This window comes from Trichoderma evansii (genome assembly GCF_050947405.1).
Source record: "Trichoderma evansii strain SZMC 28006 chromosome Unknown GGI43scaffold_5, whole genome shotgun sequence".
In the NCBI taxonomy this organism is placed as follows: Eukaryota; Fungi; Ascomycota; class Sordariomycetes; order Hypocreales; family Hypocreaceae; genus Trichoderma; species Trichoderma evansii.
Window position 1 is genome coordinate 1,401,621 of NW_028145201.1, and position 19,631 is coordinate 1,421,251.

A 19,631-nucleotide genomic window follows, 5' to 3' on the forward strand; every position below is an offset into this window, starting at 1 on the left:
AAAGCTTAGGCACTTGCATGTGATATGCTTTACATGTCAAAAACAATCATTGTTTTCTCAAGGGATTCGGAGGTGCGCTCCGGAGGGGGAGAGGGGCCGGATCTGCATGAAGGCTGCGTGAAGCTTTCAGACGCACCGTCGGGTCTCGATTCTCGTCGGGTCACGATAGATCAGAAACCTAAAATCCCGGGAAAAGATGATACGACATTACTACCTCCTGAAGCACTACCGATTGACGGCTCAAACTGGCGTGGATTACTAGTTATGCGAGGCGATGTGATGTGATGCGACGCGACGCGAATGCAATGCAATAGGCTGTAGATAGTCGACAGCGGCCGCGAAGATTATTGGGGCGCGGTCTAGACAACGTGATAATGAGCTGACCAGAGAACTGGTGGTGTTAAGGGGGCGCGCCACGCTCCCATTGAGAATCAAATGCGCTCTCGCACTCTGTAGAGTCTGCGAATGACTTACAAGAAGCTAATCATTTTCGTATTGTTGGATTGAGCTGCTTCGAAGCGTGGGGTAGTATTAGAGCGGCCGGGATGCACCACCACATCTTGCCCGATGTGGGGGGGGAGGCCGGTTTCCGCCCAAGAAGCGCCCCGTCTCTCGAAAACTGAAAACTGACGATACCTAAAGAACAAGCGTGAGTCGTGGGAGCCGCACTTTGAAGGGTGCTTCCAATGTGGTGTGCCTGTGTGTGGATAAGCATCCGACGACGCCAATTCAATAGATCGCGCCTCGACTGCCGGCAATGCAGCTTTGGCCACACCATCCTGTCGCTGGTGAGGAGAAGAGGGTCTAGGCAGCTACATAAAAATTTTCTGGTCACTTAGCATTGGAGCCCCCAACTTTGCAGTCTGCTACTAGTAGCATTTTGTGTTGGTGGTCTGAGCCTCATTATTGTGCCAGTTAGACCACTGCTAGTAATGGAAAATCTTTCCGGAAGAGTGCTCCGTAGTAGAGGAGCGTCTTTCCCGAAGCCCCGAAATGAAGGCTTCATATTGGCAAGGTCAGGAGGACACGAGTGACACCCAAAGCGAAGCTGACGAGTATCATCGGAGGTGGTGGCTCAGGGGCTGACAGTACCAGCCATCAGCCGGCAACCGCACGGTTCAGTTAATGGGAACGTGGGGAGCCCGCGTCGCCGGCCGCGGTGTCGTGCTCCGGCCCCCGGAAATAAACCCAGGTCAATCTCGCAGTGGTCATGCGGACAGTTTGATTTTTTCCGCATCGGTTCATGAAATCCGGGGTGTCGGCAGGTAGAGTGAGCAGGAGCTTTGACCAGCTCTTTATGCGGATTGCGGATTGCGGATTGCGGATTGCGGATTGCGGACGGCTGAAGGCTGTATGGGACAATGGAGTGACTCTCCTGTGTTGTCTTTGTTACTTGTTTACAATAATGGATGACTGAATTCAGCGAAGTGAAATGGTGAGTACCACAAGACGGCTGGGACATTGGGCATACAAGGAATGCCGGCTATATTCTGTCTGTTTTTGCACCTGAAGCCACACGCCCGATGACCTGAGACAATGGAATGCATGTCAGCTACCACATGACACCGTTTGCAGCTGGGCAAATTCTAAAAGAAGGCATCAGTGTACCGTAACTTACTCTCAACACTTTAGAGAAAAAAGGGGGCCAAAAGTGTATTCGCATGCATCAGTTCCGCGCTCTTGGAGAGACCCTGTAGCAGGGCTAACAAGGGTTAGCTACCCCTGCCAGACCTCCCTCGCCAAGGAGGCTTCGAACAACCTTATTGACGACCACACTGGCGTCTTCCCGTTGCGGGAAAACGGTAGAAACCCGCGCTAAAGTAAAACGGTGGGGAGACAATCTTCACGGTGTACGCGGTGAGAGCTGATCGTATCGAGGACCCTGAGAAACAAGTCCTGACGATCCGGATAAGTCGCATGGTGATATGGCTGATTTATCCTGGTTATTCTCGCTTACAGCCTCAGTCTCGTGACGAGAAGCAATGTCGCTAATACGACTTTCTAACGCTTCGTGGGATGACGATGCAACGACTCAGGGGGGGATCATCCCACACATACTTTGTAGAGAAGACAACCTCAAGCGCTGAGATGCCAGCTTGGCTGAGCCCAATGGCCAGAGACGGAGACCCTGGCCGAAGTCGCAGGTTTGGCGGCAACTTTGGGCATGTGTTCCCGTTAGCTGCAAGTAGGACGGTACGTTAGCACACCGCATTTCTTGCGTCCCAATTCTTCTTCCCCATTCATTCTTTTGCTAGAAATTTTTTCATCCTGGCTTGCTTCCCCTCTTGCGTTGCTTGCTTTGATATCTTTTCTGTAGACTAAAGCACTCTGCGTCCCCAGAAGGCTTGCTGTAAGCTTGCCCCAGAGCCCCGTAAACCTCTAGGCAGACACATTTCGATACTCCATACCAGCTCCACGAGGCTGGGGGCATGGAGCCGTACAATCTCTGCGTACGGGTACCTTTTTTCCGTCCATTGTGGAAGTAGAGTGCTCCGCTTCTGGCAGCCAAGCAGTATCCGGACCCATTGCCTGATCGACAACCATGTTCTCTGTCAATTCGTTCGTGGGCCCTTGTGGACCGCATGTCTCTACGGTCCCCACAGAAGTTTCCTAGCCCATCCTAGGGCGACCTCATGTTGGTGTGCCGTGCTTCCAGAAGCCGATGCAGAAGCCCCAGCCAATACCTCAGTGGCGCGCAGGACGTGGGGGGGAGGCTGGATACCGGTCCTGACATGGGCCGCCACTTTTGTAATTAAATTCTGTGAAGCAAATAGAGAAAAAAATTAAAAATGGAATATGTGGCTTCAACGGGATCTAAGTTTTTTGCGCCTCGTGGCCTCTTAACGTTAATGCTGAGAACGAACAAGAAGATTCAGGGGTCCACGGGATCCTCTTCAGGCCCGCTGACGCCATGAAACCCATGCTGGCCAGGAAGAAGGCAAGGGCTGTGGACAGTAAAAATGCGTCATTGAGGCCTTTATCTGACTCGCTGGGATGCATCTTGCTATCCGTAAGAGCGTTTTGATACTTGATACAGGGCCTTTTGGGTCGAGAGGAGCTCATGTGGTTCATGCTGCTGATAGGAAAAATCTTCTACGCCACCATCGGCTGCTATAGCCGAGGTTTCTTTCTTTGGAAACAAGACAGAGTTTCGTTTGATAGTAATCTCTTGGAAGATGGGTGTGTAAGCCGCGGTGCTTGAAGATTTCCTTATGCAGAGACTGCCGCAATCCTTTGGCTGAGTGAGACGCAGTTCTGGGGGAAAAGTTTCTTTAGTATAGGTAAGCATGATTCTTTTGTAGCCTGTAATCCGACAGGCGTTCGTCGCTCACGCCGCATATTCTGCATGTACGACAAAGAGTCGCCTTGCAGTGAGGTTGACACACATGTAGCTGTAGCTGCCCTCTATCCCGCATTTCTCCAACTTCTGCTACTAGCAGTAGCTTGACTTCACGATGCTCCAGGCGGGACCCGAATTGCTGCCAGGGAGGGTTGCGTTGCGCCAACACGTTCCGGGCAACGCCACATCTACTGTCGCACCCAGGAACCACAACTGGCTCCCTATTTTCGGGGCCAGTGGGAACCCCCACGGGCGCGCCAAAGAATGTAGATGCCTGGGAGGTCCATCAGGGTCTAGAAAGGCGAGGAGGAGAGGAGGACAGATTTGCGGATGGATTCGGATTGACGAGGACGCTGATTCCAACAGAGTCTAGAAAACGTTGACACAGAGATATTCATACATGAACTGAGTTTGGGTCGCACCGGAGATCCCAACTGGGAGGGTTATGTTGGGCTAACAATTAACTGCAGCAGTAGAGATGCGCTGTGGGCAGTGCTAGCTGAACGCTGCAACATAGCCGGCAGCGAGGTGGTGTGGTGGTAGTAGTGCTACTGCAGCACTGGGCTCGCCGGCAGCGCACCCCGCCAATGCGGCGACTTCGGGCGGCAGATGCGAAGCTGTCTGCATTTTGATGCCTGGTAGCTTGATGCCTTTGTCTACAGGTGTGTTTCTTTTGAAGGTACTATCAAATGATGGCAGTTTAGAGATATTCTCATCAACATTCACTTGGCGGATTTGAAATCTTTTGGCGCTGGTTCAACAGTAATGTTCAGGGCTAGAAGGCAATGCTCCTCTTACACACCCCCTTCGCAAGCGGAACAAACCGTATCTTTGGCCTCTCCAGACCCCTTTGCCCATGTCTCACCGTGGTGTCTCTGCCGCATTCAGGACGAGACTAGCCTGCACCGCACTGCATTGTGGCGGGGAGAGCTTCAGAAAATTTCCTCTTGTTCGGGGAGAGCTTTGTCCAGCCTCGATCGTTTGGCCTCGATCGTTTGGCCTCGATCGTCTGGTTGCAGATGCAGCGACAGAGTGCGACCCCAGGTTTTGCCTCTCTGCTGTACTCGGATCCGATACAGCAATAGATCTCTGGGTGAACCCCGATCGAGGGCGAAAAGCGCCCGACCAACGCCCATTGTCGCTTTTTGCCACAACACCACAAACTTTACCAAGCCACGTTATCTGTACAGGGTCTGCACAAGGAAAAAATTTCCTGTCCAATCGCTGTCCAATTGGGCGCTGTAAGAATTTGAGGATTTGGAGACGGCTTCGGCGAGCGACGCTGGAGGGCGGCCGAGAACGCAGCAAATGCTGCGACTTGCATGGCCTCGACTCTCCTCTGGCAGCGATGCATAGCAGGATGGATTCTGTGTGATGTAAACCAAGCTGATGAGCATTGCAAATCAAGCGGATTCGCATTGCCACGGAATGTTGTTCATCTTGGCACCGCCTGCCAAGTAAATCTCATGTTCGATCGGCATCGCGGCTCTGGCCAGACGGCAGTCGGTCTAGCAGCTGTCAGCGATATCTTAACCAAGGCAAATTCCGAAACCCCGTGCTATCACGCCCAGAGAAAGAATCGGCACAGCTTTGCGTCACATGCCCATAAAAAATCCACACAAGAGTGCATATCCACGGATCCGCCACCAAGAAAGCTGTCGAAAAAGAATCGAAACAACAAGATACAGGAAGAAGGACTGGTGGTGAAGATCTTGTACTGGTACAGGAACCGAAGCCCAGCGGTGGATGTGAATAGAGGGGTAACTGCTGTGCTCGCTCCTCTTTGCCCCTCCAGGTCATCCAACCACTGCATGTACTGTACTGTACTCTGAGAGGCACCGTATCTCGGTAACTGGACTGCGAACACGGAGTTTTCTGACAATTCAATTGCAATTGTAGTTGTACCTCCGATGTGGCGCGCGTGAGCCGACTTCTTGTCACCATTGGGCAGCCATTGGATTTAATTTTAGAGCAAAGCGCGTCCAGAATTTTTCTGTACTCGTAGCCATCCCACCGTCTCGCGGCGGTACGTACTGCACTTGGGTACATCTTACAGGGGCCTGCGCTGCCGGACCTCCCGCCGCGCTAAGCTTTTAGTCGAATGCAGCGCCTACACCCACTAAAACCCACTCGCCATCGCTGAGACCCAGATGCACACCCACTGCAGCCCCTGTCCGCATCCACCGAGGGCCCACCGCGCTACTGCCCCTCGACTTTTTTTTTTTGCCAGGTATCGCCCCCACATCTCTCCAGCTGTGTCTTGGCCGAAATCTATATCAAGACACGCCTCGACGGCTGTTCGAAAGCAGCCATTCTCCTTTTCCCTCTGCATACCAAGCACCTCTTCATCCCGCAAGCAATCAAAGCATATAGACACAAAGTCATCTCTCTTTCAGGGCTTTTTTTACTACAAGAACTCCTTCCATCGTTTGTTAATCTTTCACCTCCTCCAACCTCTATAACAGAGAGCCTTCGTTACACCGCCTTACGAAGAACTCCTTTCTCCTCTCTATACCATCTTCCTTCATACACAAAGACACATCACATTCACAATGTCTTTCTCAACTCGAAGCATGCTGCGCGCTACCCGCGTCGCCAACTTCTCAGCCGCTTCTCGTGTTGCTGCCCCCAGCAACGCCGTCCGCTTCTTCTCTGCCACTCGCGCCGTCCGCGTGTCTGACACCGCCAACAAGAAGAGCGTCGTCCGCGAGAAGGAGGTTCCCGTCACCGTCTACGGCGCTGGCGAGGGTGCCCACCAGACTCTCCAGGTTCCTGATGGCGCCGCCAAGGTTCCCTACGACAGCCCCGCCCCCGCCGAGCGCGAGGAGGTTGAGCCCCTGAACAAGAAGGTCTACGAGCAGCTCCCCCACACTCTCAAGAGCATGACTGTCCAGGACAAGGTCATCATCATCACTGGTGGTGCTCGTGGTCTTGGCAACCACATGGCCCGAGCCTGTGCTGAGGCTGGTGCCAAGGCTATCATCATCTTCGATGCCAACCAGGAGCTCGGAGATGCTTCCGCTGCTGAGCTACACCAGAAGTCTGGTCTGCCCGTCTCTTTCTTCAAGGTTGATGTCCGTGACGGCGCTGCTATCAACGCTGCCGTTGACTCCGTTGTCGAGCTCTACGGTGCCCCTGACGTTCTTGTCAACGCCGCCGGTATTGCCGACTCCAACATCAAGGCTGAGACCTATGACCCCGCCATGTTCCGTCGTCTCATCGACATCAACCTGACTGGTTCCTTCCTGATGGCTCAGTCCGTTGGCCGTGCCATGATGGCCGCTGGCAAGCCTGGTAGCTTGATCCTGGTTGCCTCTATGTCTGGCTCCATCGTCAACTACCCCCAGGAGCAGAGCTGTTACAACGCCTCCAAGGCCGGTGTCATCCAGTTCGCCAAGTCCATCGCTGCTGAGTGGGCCAAGTACAAGATCCGTGTCAACTGCATCTCCCCCGGTTACATGGATACTGCCCTCAACCGTGTCCCCGCCCTTGAGGCCCAGAAGAAGATCTGGAAGTCCCTGACTCCTCAGGACCGTCTCGGTGCTGTTGATGAGCTCAACGGTCTCTGCGTCTTCCTTGCTTCCGACTCCTCCAGCTTCATGACTGGTTCCAACGTCATCATTGACGGTGGTTACTCTTGCTACTAAAGGACGAAACTCCTCTTTAGCATGACACATCATATTTCACACCACATTAATATCATCACGGAAGCGACACCGTCCACTGCCTCAAGGCTTGGACATCGGAGTTTTGGGAGATATCGATGCATGAAATTTGCAGTCGATTTTTGAGGGAAGCTATAAAAATTAGGGGTTTGGTTGGCTTTAAGCCACTGCATGATCATGATGTTTTTATTATCGCGAGAGTTGCATCGCATTTATTTTTTCTGATTTCACTTGTTTGGAGTTCTTTGGGTCTGCTGTCTGCTGGTCGGGGTACACAGAGCCGGACGAGCATAGAGGGAATTAGACGTCGAGTTCAATGACGAAGATTAGAGATATTTAGATGAAAACCCGATCTTGCCAAAAATGGCAGATCAATTAATGAAGTGGCCTCGAGCTGTTACAATTCATATCAGGACTCTAATTTGCTTGTGATCAATCTCTAAATCAATTAATGTAAACGAACTTTTATATCTTCGCTCTGAGATATTTAATAGTCAATATTGGAAACATTACTCGACTTCATATCACTAAACAGCAGTTCATCGACCTTATGTTATTTTGCTGATGTTGAAATCTGAGGAGCTATCTATTACACCTGCGATCGTACCCACTTACTATATAGGCTATATTCATCAATTTGACAAGCGCCATATTTAAACTTCTTCAAAGGTGAAACACCAAAAAAAGTATATATAAAGTATACGATGCATAAAACTGACGGCTGCCATATTAAACTTTCCCAAAAAGGAAAACACCAAAAAGCATATATAAAAGCATACAAAGCATAACACTGACAGGTACTCCACCTTCCGAATTCTCTCTCAAGGTTTACTTTACAACGGATAGACATTATCGAGAAGAATGCATTTTATTATTTCACCTGGGTATTAACTAACTCTTGATTTTTCTTTTTTATAAAAAAAAAAAGACAAGTAGGAATAAAAAAAAAAAAAGAAAAGATAAAGAAGCAACAGCACTGGTTTCGTAAGAAGTGCCCCCAGAAGAAATGAAATAATAAAAAGATAAAAAAAGATGCAAAAAAAAAAAAAAGAGTAGATGAGAACAAGCACATGGCAAGAGGAGCTCGCGGCTCTAGATACACATAGCAATACCCCAGTTTAAAAAAGTTCCCCCTTTCCTGTAAAGACATGATGGTAGAAATATTGTAAAGACGGCTGAGGAAAAAAAGGGCAAGGGGGGTAAAAGAGATGCCTCTAATATTCAAGGTATATTTCCTTCTTCGTTTCGTTTCTTTCCCGTAATAATAAAAAAAGGAGGGAGGAGGTTTGGCACCTCTAGCTGCTGTTGTTGCTTTTTTTCCGTTGAAGAGAGAAGAAAGAAGGTGTATGAGGTGGAATAATAAAACAATGCTTAACCTTTTCGAGCCTTCTCCTGCGCTCGTTGTTCTCGTGCTGCTCTAACTAGAGGTGACAGTTGTGATAAATCGACGCATGATTTCATGAATTCATGCTAAACAAGAAAGCGTCAGCAAAAAGTGATTTTACATCTATAAGAGGGGAGAAAAAGGGAAATACTCACTCTTAGTAAATCATGTGCACTGGCTCGCTTCTCGGGATCCACCTTCAATGCAAAATACAAGAAATCTCTAAACACCGGAGACAACTCGCCCTCGTTCTTGATCTGCGGCGTACCGTTGGTAGCAATCAGCCACAGCGCGCGGAGGGGCGACTCGGTCAGGTACGGCGGCTCGCCCTCAATCATCTCAATGGCCATGATGCCCAGAGACCAGATGTCAACTTTGCGGCCGTACTCCTTTCGCGTGACGACTTCGGGGGCCATCCAGTACGGCGTACCAACCATAGTGGTACGCTTGTTCTGGGCCTCGTTGATGGTCGCACAGAAACCGAAATCGGCTGTGACGAGATGGTTAGCATTCAGTTGAAAATAGCGATAGAATAAAAACTTACTCAGCTTGATATTGCCATCGCTGGACAGGAGAATGTTGTCAGACTTGATATCACGGTGAATAACGCCCTTGGAATGCAAATGCTGAAGACCCCGTAATGTCTCCCTGCAGACGGAGGCAATCTGTCCCTCTGTCATGATGTTGAAAGTGACAACATCGGTAAGACTGCCACCCTCCATGTACTCCATGACCACCCAAAGCTCGCCGTCGCAGAGGTAGCTGTCGATGAAGTTGACAATGTTCGGGTGAGAGCTGTCCTTCATCACCAAGATTTCGTTGATGATGAGATCCTTCTTCGGCTGCTGCTCCAGGTTCATCTGCTTGATAGCCACCAATCTGTTGGTTCCTCTCTCATGGCCAGTGTATACACCTCCAGAAGCACCCTGACCGATCTTGGTGAAGCTTCTGTAAATATTGCGTGGATCGCCCTCGCTACATATCCGCTTGAGTGAAGCTACAACGTCCATGCCGTTGCTCTGGCGGACTCGCTGTCGCGGACGTGCGCCTGCGGCAGCAGCTGGTGCGCCGGCACTGGGGGGCTGCTGGCGCTGCTGCGCATGATGACCGTTGGCTTCGGGAGCGCGAGCGTATCCCGCACCAGCCGCCATATGCGGAGACTGTTGTCGTTTGCTGGGAGCTCGGGCAACCTGTCCAGTCATGGCAGCCTGGGCTTGTGCCATGGCCTGCTCCTGTTGCTGCTGCATCAACTGCTGCTGGTAAACATTGGCTTGGGTGGCGGTGCTGGGGGAAGGAGTCTGGGGAGTATAAGGTGATAGGCCGTTGGTGCGAGAATTAGATCGTGATCTATGCTCTTCTGGAAGCATCGTCGGGGTGCCATCTTTTGAGCGGCCATCGTCCGACTGTGCCATACCGATGCCGGAATCTTTTGTGGCATATGCGCCGGGCGGCAGTGGCCGGTTATTCATGCTGATCGGAGGTTTCGGCGCTGGTCGACTCGGCATGATCTCCTTGACGGGGCCGGAAGCATGACCTCTGATGCTGGCAGGGACTGGAGGTGGTGCCCGGGGATTCTCAAAGCTTCCTGCATTGGTAAACTAGTGGTTAGAAGGTTGTTGAGACAGCCACGGTAATAAAGACGAAGCATGCGATTTCAAATAGAGAGACAGGAAAAGAGAGAGGGATAAAATTATCATACCAAAGTAGTTGCCGGGATATGTGTTTGGTGATGTCGGGGAGACGGCATATTGGCGAGAATCTGCCGCAGCATTGTGAAATTTCTCGAGGGATTGATCCTCGGCTGGTCGTTCGGTGGTCTCTTTGTAAAAGGTCAGGACATCAATCATGGTCTGAGGGTTCTCTCTCCTCTCCTTCTCGGAGATGCCACTTTCGTTGATGAGTCGCTGCCATTCTTTGGGTAAACCCTGGTTGGACATTAGCATCAACAACTATAACAACTGCATCGCCATGCGGGGTTTAGGTGGCCGCGGAACATGCCACCAAAGGCTGGACTGACGGTAAACTGGCCGGTTGTGCTGTCGTAGCCCACATGCGTGACATGCACAGGGTTCTCGGGCGCTGATATCACGGGCTTCCTCTGTGAGCCGACTAGGCTGTTAACGAAGCCGGAGAAGCCAGACTTCTTGCGCGACGTCGTGGGCTTGGACTCTTTGCCCTCGTCGGAGAAGCGCTTGGGGCTCATGAGGCCGGCGTCTACTAGCCGGCCAGTGTTGGACTTTTCCAGCGCTGTGGGATCCATGGCGCCGCCGTAACTTGCTGAGGTCCTCGGCGACGGTCTGGCGAAGCGGGGGTCGGTCGCGGCCTTGACGAGCGACGGCGGCGAGCTGGTGAACTTGGTGGCCTCGATGTGGTTGAGGATGCTGGTGCCGTCAAAAGGCGCTCCGATCAGATCCTCGTTGCCGCGGCGGTCGCTCTGGTTGGGGTCGGACAGGCGGTATCGGTTGTTGCGGGAGAACTCGCCCTGGCCCAGGCCCGGCGATGCATTCGTTCGCTGCTGGAAGCTCGAGGGGTGCGGTCGCGGGGAAGACGAGCCGTTGGACGCGTTGGAGCGCACTGGCGGAGCGCTGGGGGCCCGTCGAAGGTTGCGCGAGCTGGTGCTTTTGCCGTCGAGCGACTCGGTGTCGTAGCCAGACGAGGAGCGCGGGTAGGGCTGGTGCGAGGGGGGCCGCTTGATGAGTTTGCGACGCTGGGAATTGCCGTTCAACGGCGGGCTCTGGCGGTCCATGATGGATCGAATGGGATGGATGGATTTTGCTGCTGCTGCGAGCACGCACCCTTACCTAAGACTGTCTCAGCCCACACAAAAAGTGAGGGTCCCCGACTGTGGCCCGTCCGTGGTTCGACTGACTATTTTTAATAGAAGGCGGCGCAACAATGGCCACCCAATTGCCCAGAGCAGGCTGCGATGGGGGCGAAGACAATGATTGACCGGGATTCGACGATGGCCCGGGGTGAATGCTATTGCCAAAGGTGAGGTTATTAGGATTAGGTACAGTACGAGGTGATGGGACAAAGAAGAATGTGAGGTGAGATGGGCGTCCGGGAGCACTAGTATTTTGGTACCGTTCATCGAACGAACGTGCAAATATTAACGGAGCCCGAGCGAAACACCACGCTCTGGAAGGCTGCTTTCCGGGATTCTTTCTTTATCCCGTCCACCTTCAATTTTGGCTCGTCTTGCTATTCCCTGCCTGCTCTTGTCCTGGGCCCCATATGGTGGCAGATTGTTCAAGAGATAATAGGCCGAGGAGGGGCGCAAGTGAGTGTGAGCCGGAAGTGAAAATGCACTGTACTGCGTATGCGGGTCAAGGGGTGGTACAAGCTCACATCGGCCACCAACAGTCTCGCGGCACTTGCAAGTTTTCAACGCACAGATGCAGCAAATGGGCAGCGATTATGTTTAAAAAAAATATCCGGTTCACGTCTATTTGTGTGAATGTCTGTTGGAACCGCCGCATGCGGCATATTCGTATTCAGGGCAAGGCTGGCAGAGCGCATAGTGAATGAGCCACAGCCCAAAATAGAACCCAATGCGCGCGCAGTCTCGAGTTGCGCCGTCAGGTATAAGTCAATGCTCCGCCATTGGGTGAAGGCTGCGATGGCCCTAACCAAGGCCCGTGTTTCTCGATATTTGTAACTACGTGATTGGTACGAGATCCTTCTCGTATGCATTCCATACAGGGCCAAAGTCGAATGCAGCAGCTTTTCTCTTTTCAAACCTCTCGCCAACTGCATATAAAGATAAGGAAGATTGAAACCAAGTCAAGCACTGTAGAGACACAGTGCGGAGCTGGCGCGGGCACATGGTGGATATAGCGCAGGCAGGCTGGTGAGCATTACTGTATGAAGGAGGGGGAGGGGCCCGCGCTTAGTGGCACAAAGAAGACTTGCAGTCGGCGCTGGGCCAGGATGAAGCCTGCATGAGGCGTTTATTACTGGGGACTCTGCCGGGCTGGCCAAATAAACTGCCACGATAGACGCAATGCGATGTGACGGTTGCGCTGGAGCATATCTGCTTTGTGACGGACAAATAGCACATCCATCTGCTGCATCTGCGTGAGCCGAGTGCTACAGCGTACCCAGTCCATCAATTCAGTTGCCCCGTATCTGGGCCCCTGTCTTTTGCTGGGGAAGCTTGCGCTGCGCCCAGAATTTCCAGCTTGCTTGCTGTTGAAATCGTCACTGGCGCAGATCGACGCCAAAAATGGCCTTGCCAGCCCTGCTCACTTACAGGCCCAGCCGTTCATCAGGCGCTATCCTTACGATTCTGGGCAGACTCATGTTACGGGCCAACTGCAGCCGAAAATACAAAGTACATACGGATATTCGAAAATAGATGCCCAGCTACAATACAAGCCAGAAAAAAAAGCCTCTCACAAGCACAGTATCGATTCTTGATTCTGGCTTTGCTCCGTTTTTTTTTCTTTTTTCCTCTCCTTTGCTTTGTGGCCCAGTGCGATTTATACTAGCGCTGCTGTTGGTGGCTTTCGCGACTTAAATCTCAAAGGAGTTGGAAAGACAATGGCTAACGGCCAATTGATATAGTAAGCCCTACAAAAGAAGGGCAAAAAGCCCTCCAAATTACGCCAGCGCCTAGATGTAGGGGGCTTAACGATTATGGCCTTTGTAAGCCAGCCGTGCTACATATGATATTCAGAGCCATCTCGCAGCATAACGTATATAGCAAACGGTTTATTAGGATCTGCTGCTGGCCTTGAACTTGACGACGTCAGGTTCTATGTAGCCTAGTGCACTTTGGGCGTGGCTCGCTGAAGACGAGGCTGTTCCAGAGACGAGCCGCCGCTGGGTCTTTCAGCGACCCCTGCAGTATAATATCGATCGCACGCAGCGCCAGGGAGAATGGTCACTTCTCATAATGTGTCTGGCATGCAAAAGGGGAGCTGCAAATACGTATGGATGGAGTACATACGAGATAGAGGGCATCGCATCTCAGCTCATTAATTTGCTGCAAGGCGGTGGGCAACTGCATTGTTTCATGGTGCTGGGGCTGTTTTAAGACACCCCGCTCCCATTCCATGCAATTTCTCCATCGCCAGCTTCTTTTGCAGCTGTAACAAGCTGACTGTTGGTGGACGTGTTGGAGCTGACCATTTCTTTACTTAATAAATATCTAGTCATTGCTTTTTGACGCCCAATTAAGCGTAAACGGACGATTCTGCCCTGATTTCTTTGCTTTTTCTCTCCTCGTATAACACAGCAGTAGCTCGATCTGACCAGGGGTATCCCTTGGAGTTTGCCCTCTCGTCCCAGACAAGCGAGGGATCGTGAGGCCTAGCGCTCCCTTCACGGAGACTATTACAACGGCCCGCAGCCATTCGGATCTTGTAGGCGCCAAAGGGTTGTTTTCTGCAGCTGCTAGCCTGAGTTTTGGTCTCAGGTCGACACATGGCAGAGACAGGATCAGGCGCTTGGTCTGTCTCTCGATGAGACGCGACTTTGATCTACACTGTGGTGCTAGATGCGAAGAGGAGTACAAGCACTTTTCTGTTCGACTCCTCTAACAATTAAATTCGGCAGCCGGAGCTCGGCTCTGTCAACTTCTTGTTGAGTTTTTTTTTTTCTCCTTCTGCTCCACAACCTCACTGCCCTTTGCAAAAGGGCGGCGATGGTGAAAGTATGCAAGCATGCGCTGTACTGTACTGTTGAATGTATTGTAAAATCAAATAAAATTCAAGCTACTGCAACATTCAAATCTAGTATTAGTGATGGCAACAAGAGTTTGGCGATGCTCCGGCAAAGCGGCAAAGGAGTCGTCTTACTTTGGCCAGCAGCTGGCTTGGCGACAAGTGGCATTCGTATAAGTTGATGATGATGGTATACATATACTACCTAAGATGCCCATTCATTAAATAAGCGATATCGTAGCAATAATATCCGGGGATAAAACACTTATCACAGAGTCTCCACAAAGCAGAAAAAAGTTTTCTTTTCTTTTCTTTTCTTTTCTTTTCTTTTTTTTTAATGAGATTTGGTTTTTTTCTTCCTTTTAACAGCGAGAGTTCAAAGCTTGTAGTGAGTGCTGCATCTCGTATCGCCACTAATGAGTAGGCCCGTGCATCACGCCTGTGGCTGGAGAACGAGAGCCACAATGAAATTGTATTCATGCGTGAAATGAAGAGAAATAACATCCACAGTAAGTAGCCTAGTTTAGTATCTGCGGTGACGAGGCAGAGATACTATATGAAAGTTAGATGAAGGTTGGTGGAAGTCGAATCTACACGGATTGCGCATGTATAAAGTCTGAGTTTAAACTGCTTCTGCGTTGATGTTAATATGCAGTAGAATTGAGACAAAGAGTACTACATTTACTAATACATAGGTACCTATGGATATAATATTATGAAATTATGATTTGTTAGATACTCTAGGGATAAAAATAATTCATTCGTAGTCTTATACGCCAACTCTCCTTGCTTGGAAGGGCAGTCCATATAAACTATATCCGCCACAATCCCTCGATAAGGGCGATAAGGCAGCCCCAAAGCCAATTGACATCACATGATCTTCCTCGTGATCCATCTTTCTACCTTTGTCCCCTCGGGCAATAGGTTTTTTGGGCTTCTGGCGCGGCAGGGTGCGGAGCTAGTACCGGCCATGGTTCGGCGGTGGTGCCATTGGCAGCCGCCACCTGAGAGTCCCGCTCCGAGCTTGTTGGGGTCGTCGTCGTGGCATAAGGCCAGCGAGGTACGTACCTTTAGGGACAGCTCCTTGGGGAACACTGGAGAAACTTCCACCTCACCCTCAACTTGCATCCTCATCTCTCTCCAAATTGCTTCATCGGCTCTGCTTGTCGTCGCCTGGTCGCCGCCTGTCTTCTGGTTTTCCCCTCTGGTCTCTGGTATTCGTCGTCTGTTGGCTTGTCTGCACAATGTTCTAGACACCACAGACTCTAACAAAAAACATCGCCTGACTCCCCGCTATCTGGTCTCGTAAACGTCTTGTGCCGCTATCCGCAAAGCCCAAAGGCTACCCGTACTTGTCCGCACATACTGCAGTGTGGTGAGTTTGACGACGAATGCTTTAATATAGCCATTGGACCAACTGCTCGCGGCATTTTCCGCCCCAGCTGTCCCCAATGGCTGCCCAAGAGAATTTCCAGTGCCTTTTGCTGACTTGTTACCGCTTTCGAATCAGTGCTCCCATCTAGTCTCCATCCACGTGTGACACCCCCAATTCGATTGTTATAATGGCTTCCGAAGAATCTGTCGCTGCCGGCCTCGCCAATGCCGGCGAAGAGTCCGTCGCCCAACGTCTCCAGCAGCACCATGTGACTGTTGAAGATGTGCAGGATGACGAATTGCCCGCGCACCCGACTGAGGATGCCTCTGCTTCTGGATCTGCTCCCGCTGTCAAGGCAGCTGGCAAGCCCAAGCAAGCTGCTCTCGATACCCAGTCTCACGAGCTTTTCCCAGAGCTTGGAGCTCCTAAAGGCAAGGGCCCTAGCGTTGCCCCCATCTGGGGAGCCAAGAGCAATGCCAACGGAGGTTCCAATGGCGTTTCTCGTTCGTCCACTCCGGCATCTGGCACTTCGACTCCGTCTGCTCAGGCACCCACTCCAGCCATGGCCATTCCTGGACGCAGGGTCGAGACTTACACCCTCGCCCCTACCCACGTTCGCCCTCGTTCTGAGCTTAGACGGCCAATCCCCGATATTCTCAAGGATATCAACCGCAAGTCTCGTGCCAACATTACCATGACTCAGTCTCCCAATGGTCACCTCAAGTTCATTGCTACTGGTCCTCAGGAAGCTGCTCAACAGGCACTCAAGGATCTGGTTGGCCAGATTGGAACAAAGGTATGTACCCAAAATTTATCTGCATTCTGGCATGGCCGCCTCTTGCTAATTGCTTCTTTTCCCCCTTAAAGGTTTCCATCAAGGTTCCCATTCCTCAGTCCAGCCGAGCATTCATCATCGGCAAGGGTGGTGCTACAATCAAGTCTCTGCAGGAGAAGACTGGTGCCAAGATCCAGCTGCCCAAGTCCGATGAGAGCCAGCCTGTTGATGATGAAGACGGCGAAGCTGAAGTCGATGTCATCGTGGAGGGCCATGCCCTCGCTGCTGCTTATGCTCGGGACGAGATTCTCAAAATCGTTGGCGAACGTTCTGCTAATGTTCAGACCAAAGTGCGGGGCATCCCTGCTGCTTTTTACCCCTTCATCGCCGGACCTGGAAACTCTCTGGCGCAGGCACTCGAAGAAGCCAATGGAGTTCAGGTCCGTGTCCCCACACAGCAGCTGTACTCATCCGCACCCCTTCCGACTGCACCAGCCCCTGGTCAACGGCCCGTGTTTGCCCCTGCCGGCGTAGATGACGAGCATATTCTGCTTGCCGGTGACCGTGCTGCTGTGCAAAGGGCTCGCGCTGAAATTGAACGCCGCGCTGCTGAGTTGCAGAGGCAGCTGGAAGCCGAGCAGCTTTCCATCCAAAGGGGCAGGCACCAGTTCATTATCGGTCAGCGCGGTATTCCCTTGGAGAATTTCTTCAACGAGACTGGCTGTGCCATCCTGTTCCCTTCGGAAGAAGACGATGATATGATCACCGTCGTTGGACCTCCCTCCCAGGTGCAGGCCGGTCTCGAGAGGGCCATGGACCTCGCCATGGGTATGCAAATGTCAAACATTGACATTTCAAGATCTCACCGCAATGCCCCCGGCGGAGCCGCCGCTCACGCTGCCAACATCACCAGGTACCTTCGTCAGCGCAGAGAGATTGAGCGTCTTGAGAAGCTTTACAGCACTCACATTAACACTCCATTCTCTCAAGACGGCGCCCTGCCCTGGGAGCTGTACTCCCGTGATGGCAAGAACGCTATCCGTGCCCAGTCGGAGATTACTGCCATTCTCAACGGACACCCGCCGTCGCGTGTGCAGACTGTACCCGTTGACCCCTTCTTCCACCAGCATCTGCGCAACGATATCACACCAAAAATCAAGAAAGATTTCGGTGTCCATGTTGTTGTACCAGAAGCTTCAGAGTCCGGCCTTCCCGTGCTCCTCGTCTTCGAGGGCCCCGACCCTGCTGAAGGCGCTTACCAGCCTCCTCGTGTCAAGCCTACGGATGCTGAGGCACGTGCGTTTAAGAAAGCACTGGATGACGCCCAAAAGCATATCCTTAGCCTCATCAACAGCCAAGAAGAACTCAGCAGCGTGGCCCTTGAAGTTCCTGCCAAGTTCCACGAGAAGCTGCGTCGCTTCATCAAGAAGGAGCAGGAGAGCCGCTCGGAAGCTCAGATCCCCGTTAGAGTGACCAAGATTGGTACTACTGTGACTCTGCGAGGACCCAAGTCTGCTGTTGACTCTCTTGCCAGTAAGGCCACAGCCTTTATTGAGCAGGAGAAGATTGACGAGAAGGAGCGTGGATACACCTTGTCTTTTGACTTCCCCCAGAAGTATGCCAACCACCTCATCGGCAAGGGCGGTAGCAACATCAAGGAGCTTCGTGATCGCTTTGATGTCGAAATTCAAGTTCAAGACGGCAAAGTGGAGCTCAAGGGACCTCAGGCCAAGGCCGAGAAGGCTCGAACCTACATCCAGAACCTTAGCCGAACTTTGGCGGATGAGACTCAACATACTCTCAAGATCGACCCCAAGTACCACAGAGAGCTGATTGGTGCTCAGGGAAGCCAGATCAACCGCCTTCAGACTCGATACAAGGTTCTCATCTTCTTCCCTCGATCAGCCAAGGGCGGAGATGACCAATCCAACGCCGATGCGGCAAGTGACGCTGGCAAGCCCAAGCGCCAGCAAGCTCCGGACGAAGTCATCATTCGTGGTCCCAAGAAGGGTGCCGATGAGGCTCGCGACGAGATCTTCTCCCTTCACAAGTACCTGGAGGAGCACTCTCACACAGCTACCGTCGGAGTGCAGCAGAAGCAGGTTGGCTCCCTGATTGGCCAAGGTGGTGCTGCTTTGGATGAGCTTCGACAGTTGACCGGTGCTCGAATTGACGTTCCTGCTGACCGAGATACTGAAATTGTTGAGATTGTCATCAAGGGAACTGCCGCCCAGGTCAAGAAGGCGAAGCAGGTCCTTGAGGAGAAGCGAACAGAGTTTGATGACACTGTTGTCCAGACAATTGAGGTGGACAAGAAGCATCACAGAGCCCTGATTGGAACAAGCGGTAAGCTATTTCCTTTTACTATCTGCCTACGATAACTTGGAAGAATAATTTTAACTAACATGAATGATGCAGGATCCGCCCTTCGCGAGATTGTTGTCGGAGCCGGTGGTTCTGACGATAGACGTGCACTTGCCCGAACTATTCAGTTCCCCAAGCAAGAGGCGGATGGCAACACTATCAAGGTAGAGGGCCGCACCCAAGTCGTTGAGAAAATTATCAAGCGCATCCAGGAGATTGTGGCGGAGCGTGAAAACCAGGTGACTGAAATTGTTGAAGTGCCCATCGACCAGCACCGAACCCTCATAGGACGAGGCGGAGATGCTAAGCGCCAGCTTGAGTCGCAGTTCAGCGTCTCCATCGACATTCCTCGCCAGGGTGACGGCAAGACAGGTGTCAAGATTACTGGTCGACCAGAGAACGTTGCTTCGGCCAAGGAACACATTGCTGGCTTGATCAAGCAGCAGCAGGGCGAGACTCTCCAAATTCCTCGCAACGCCCACAATGCCGTGTCCAACAATGGACAGCTGTTCCGCCAACTCCGCAACAACCTCCAGGTGACGGTGGACCATGCTGGCCAGAGCATTCCTGCCAAGCCCACGCCGTCAGCCAGGGCTGTTGAGGGTTCTCTGCCCCTGATTACAGATGATGCCGATGCATCAGCTGATGTTCACTCTTGGAAGATTGTGAGCATTGAATCTGGCGAGGAGGGTGACATTCCATGGATCCTGCGTGGAACTGCCGAGAACGTCGCCAAGGCCAAGGACATTATCCAGAAAGCCCTGGAGCAGGCCAAGGCCAATGACTCTACGGGTTATCTCATTCTTCCTGACCCTCGAACTTACCGTTACGTTATCGGCCAAAACGGAAGCAAGGTCAAGTCCATCCGAAACCAGAGCAACTGCCAGATCCAGGTGCCACGAGACCAGGCAAAGGACGAGGCTATTGAGATTACCGGCACTCGCGAGGGTGTTGAGAAGGCCAAGGATCTGATTTTGGCTGCTGTCCGCGAGGGACAGAACAAGTCGAGAGAGTAGATGGGTAGCCATGATGACATGTATTTCTCTTAAAAGCATAAAGCGA

At 51.9% G+C, this 19,631-nt stretch overlaps 5 protein-coding genes across 5 annotated transcripts; 3 read left to right on the plus strand and 2 right to left on the minus strand.

The window, feature by feature from the left end:
- The first annotated feature begins 1,787 nt into the window (after positions 1-1,787).
- GGI43DRAFT_316827 (uncharacterized protein) lies at positions 1,788-2,896 on the plus strand. Its single transcript, XM_083201783.1, has 3 exons — positions 1,788-1,857; positions 1,914-2,193; positions 2,341-2,896. The coding sequence occupies exons 2-3, from the start codon at positions 2,017-2,019 to the stop codon at positions 2,785-2,787; spliced, it is 624 nt and encodes a 207-aa protein (XP_083062857.1). The 5' UTR covers positions 1,788-1,857; positions 1,914-2,016; the 3' UTR covers positions 2,788-2,896.
- Positions 2,897-5,782: 2,886 nt separating this feature from the next.
- On the plus strand, positions 5,783-7,002 carry GGI43DRAFT_316864 (uncharacterized protein). Its single transcript, XM_083201784.1, has one exon. The coding sequence runs from the start codon at positions 5,893-5,895 to the stop codon at positions 6,985-6,987; it is 1,095 nt and encodes a 364-aa protein (XP_083062858.1). The 5' UTR covers positions 5,783-5,892; the 3' UTR covers positions 6,988-7,002.
- Positions 7,003-8,115: 1,113 nt separating this feature from the next.
- On the minus strand, positions 8,116-11,379 carry GGI43DRAFT_316870 (kinase-like domain-containing protein). Its single transcript, XM_083201785.1, has 5 exons — positions 10,407-11,379; positions 10,089-10,314; positions 8,934-9,974; positions 8,545-8,879; positions 8,116-8,475 (listed from the first exon to the last, which is right to left on the minus strand). Exons 1-5 carry the CDS (start codon positions 11,133-11,135, stop codon positions 8,377-8,379), a joined length of 2,430 nt encoding a protein of 809 aa, XP_083062859.1. The 5' UTR covers positions 11,136-11,379; the 3' UTR covers positions 8,116-8,376.
- Positions 11,120-11,616, minus strand: GGI43DRAFT_316918 (uncharacterized protein). Its single transcript, XM_083201786.1, has one exon. It carries the CDS (start codon positions 11,478-11,480, stop codon positions 11,202-11,204), a length of 279 nt encoding a protein of 92 aa, XP_083062860.1. The 5' UTR covers positions 11,481-11,616; the 3' UTR covers positions 11,120-11,201.
- A 4,001-nt stretch (positions 11,617-15,617) lies between these two features.
- Positions 15,618-19,585, plus strand: GGI43DRAFT_382000 (uncharacterized protein; the record flags this gene model as incomplete). The annotated part of the gene is made up of 3 exons (XM_083203199.1): positions 15,618-16,226; positions 16,298-18,551; positions 18,624-19,585. 3 exons carry the CDS (start codon positions 15,618-15,620, stop codon positions 19,583-19,585), a joined length of 3,825 nt encoding a protein of 1,274 aa, XP_083062861.1.
- Between the last annotated feature and the right edge of the window lie 46 nt (positions 19,586-19,631).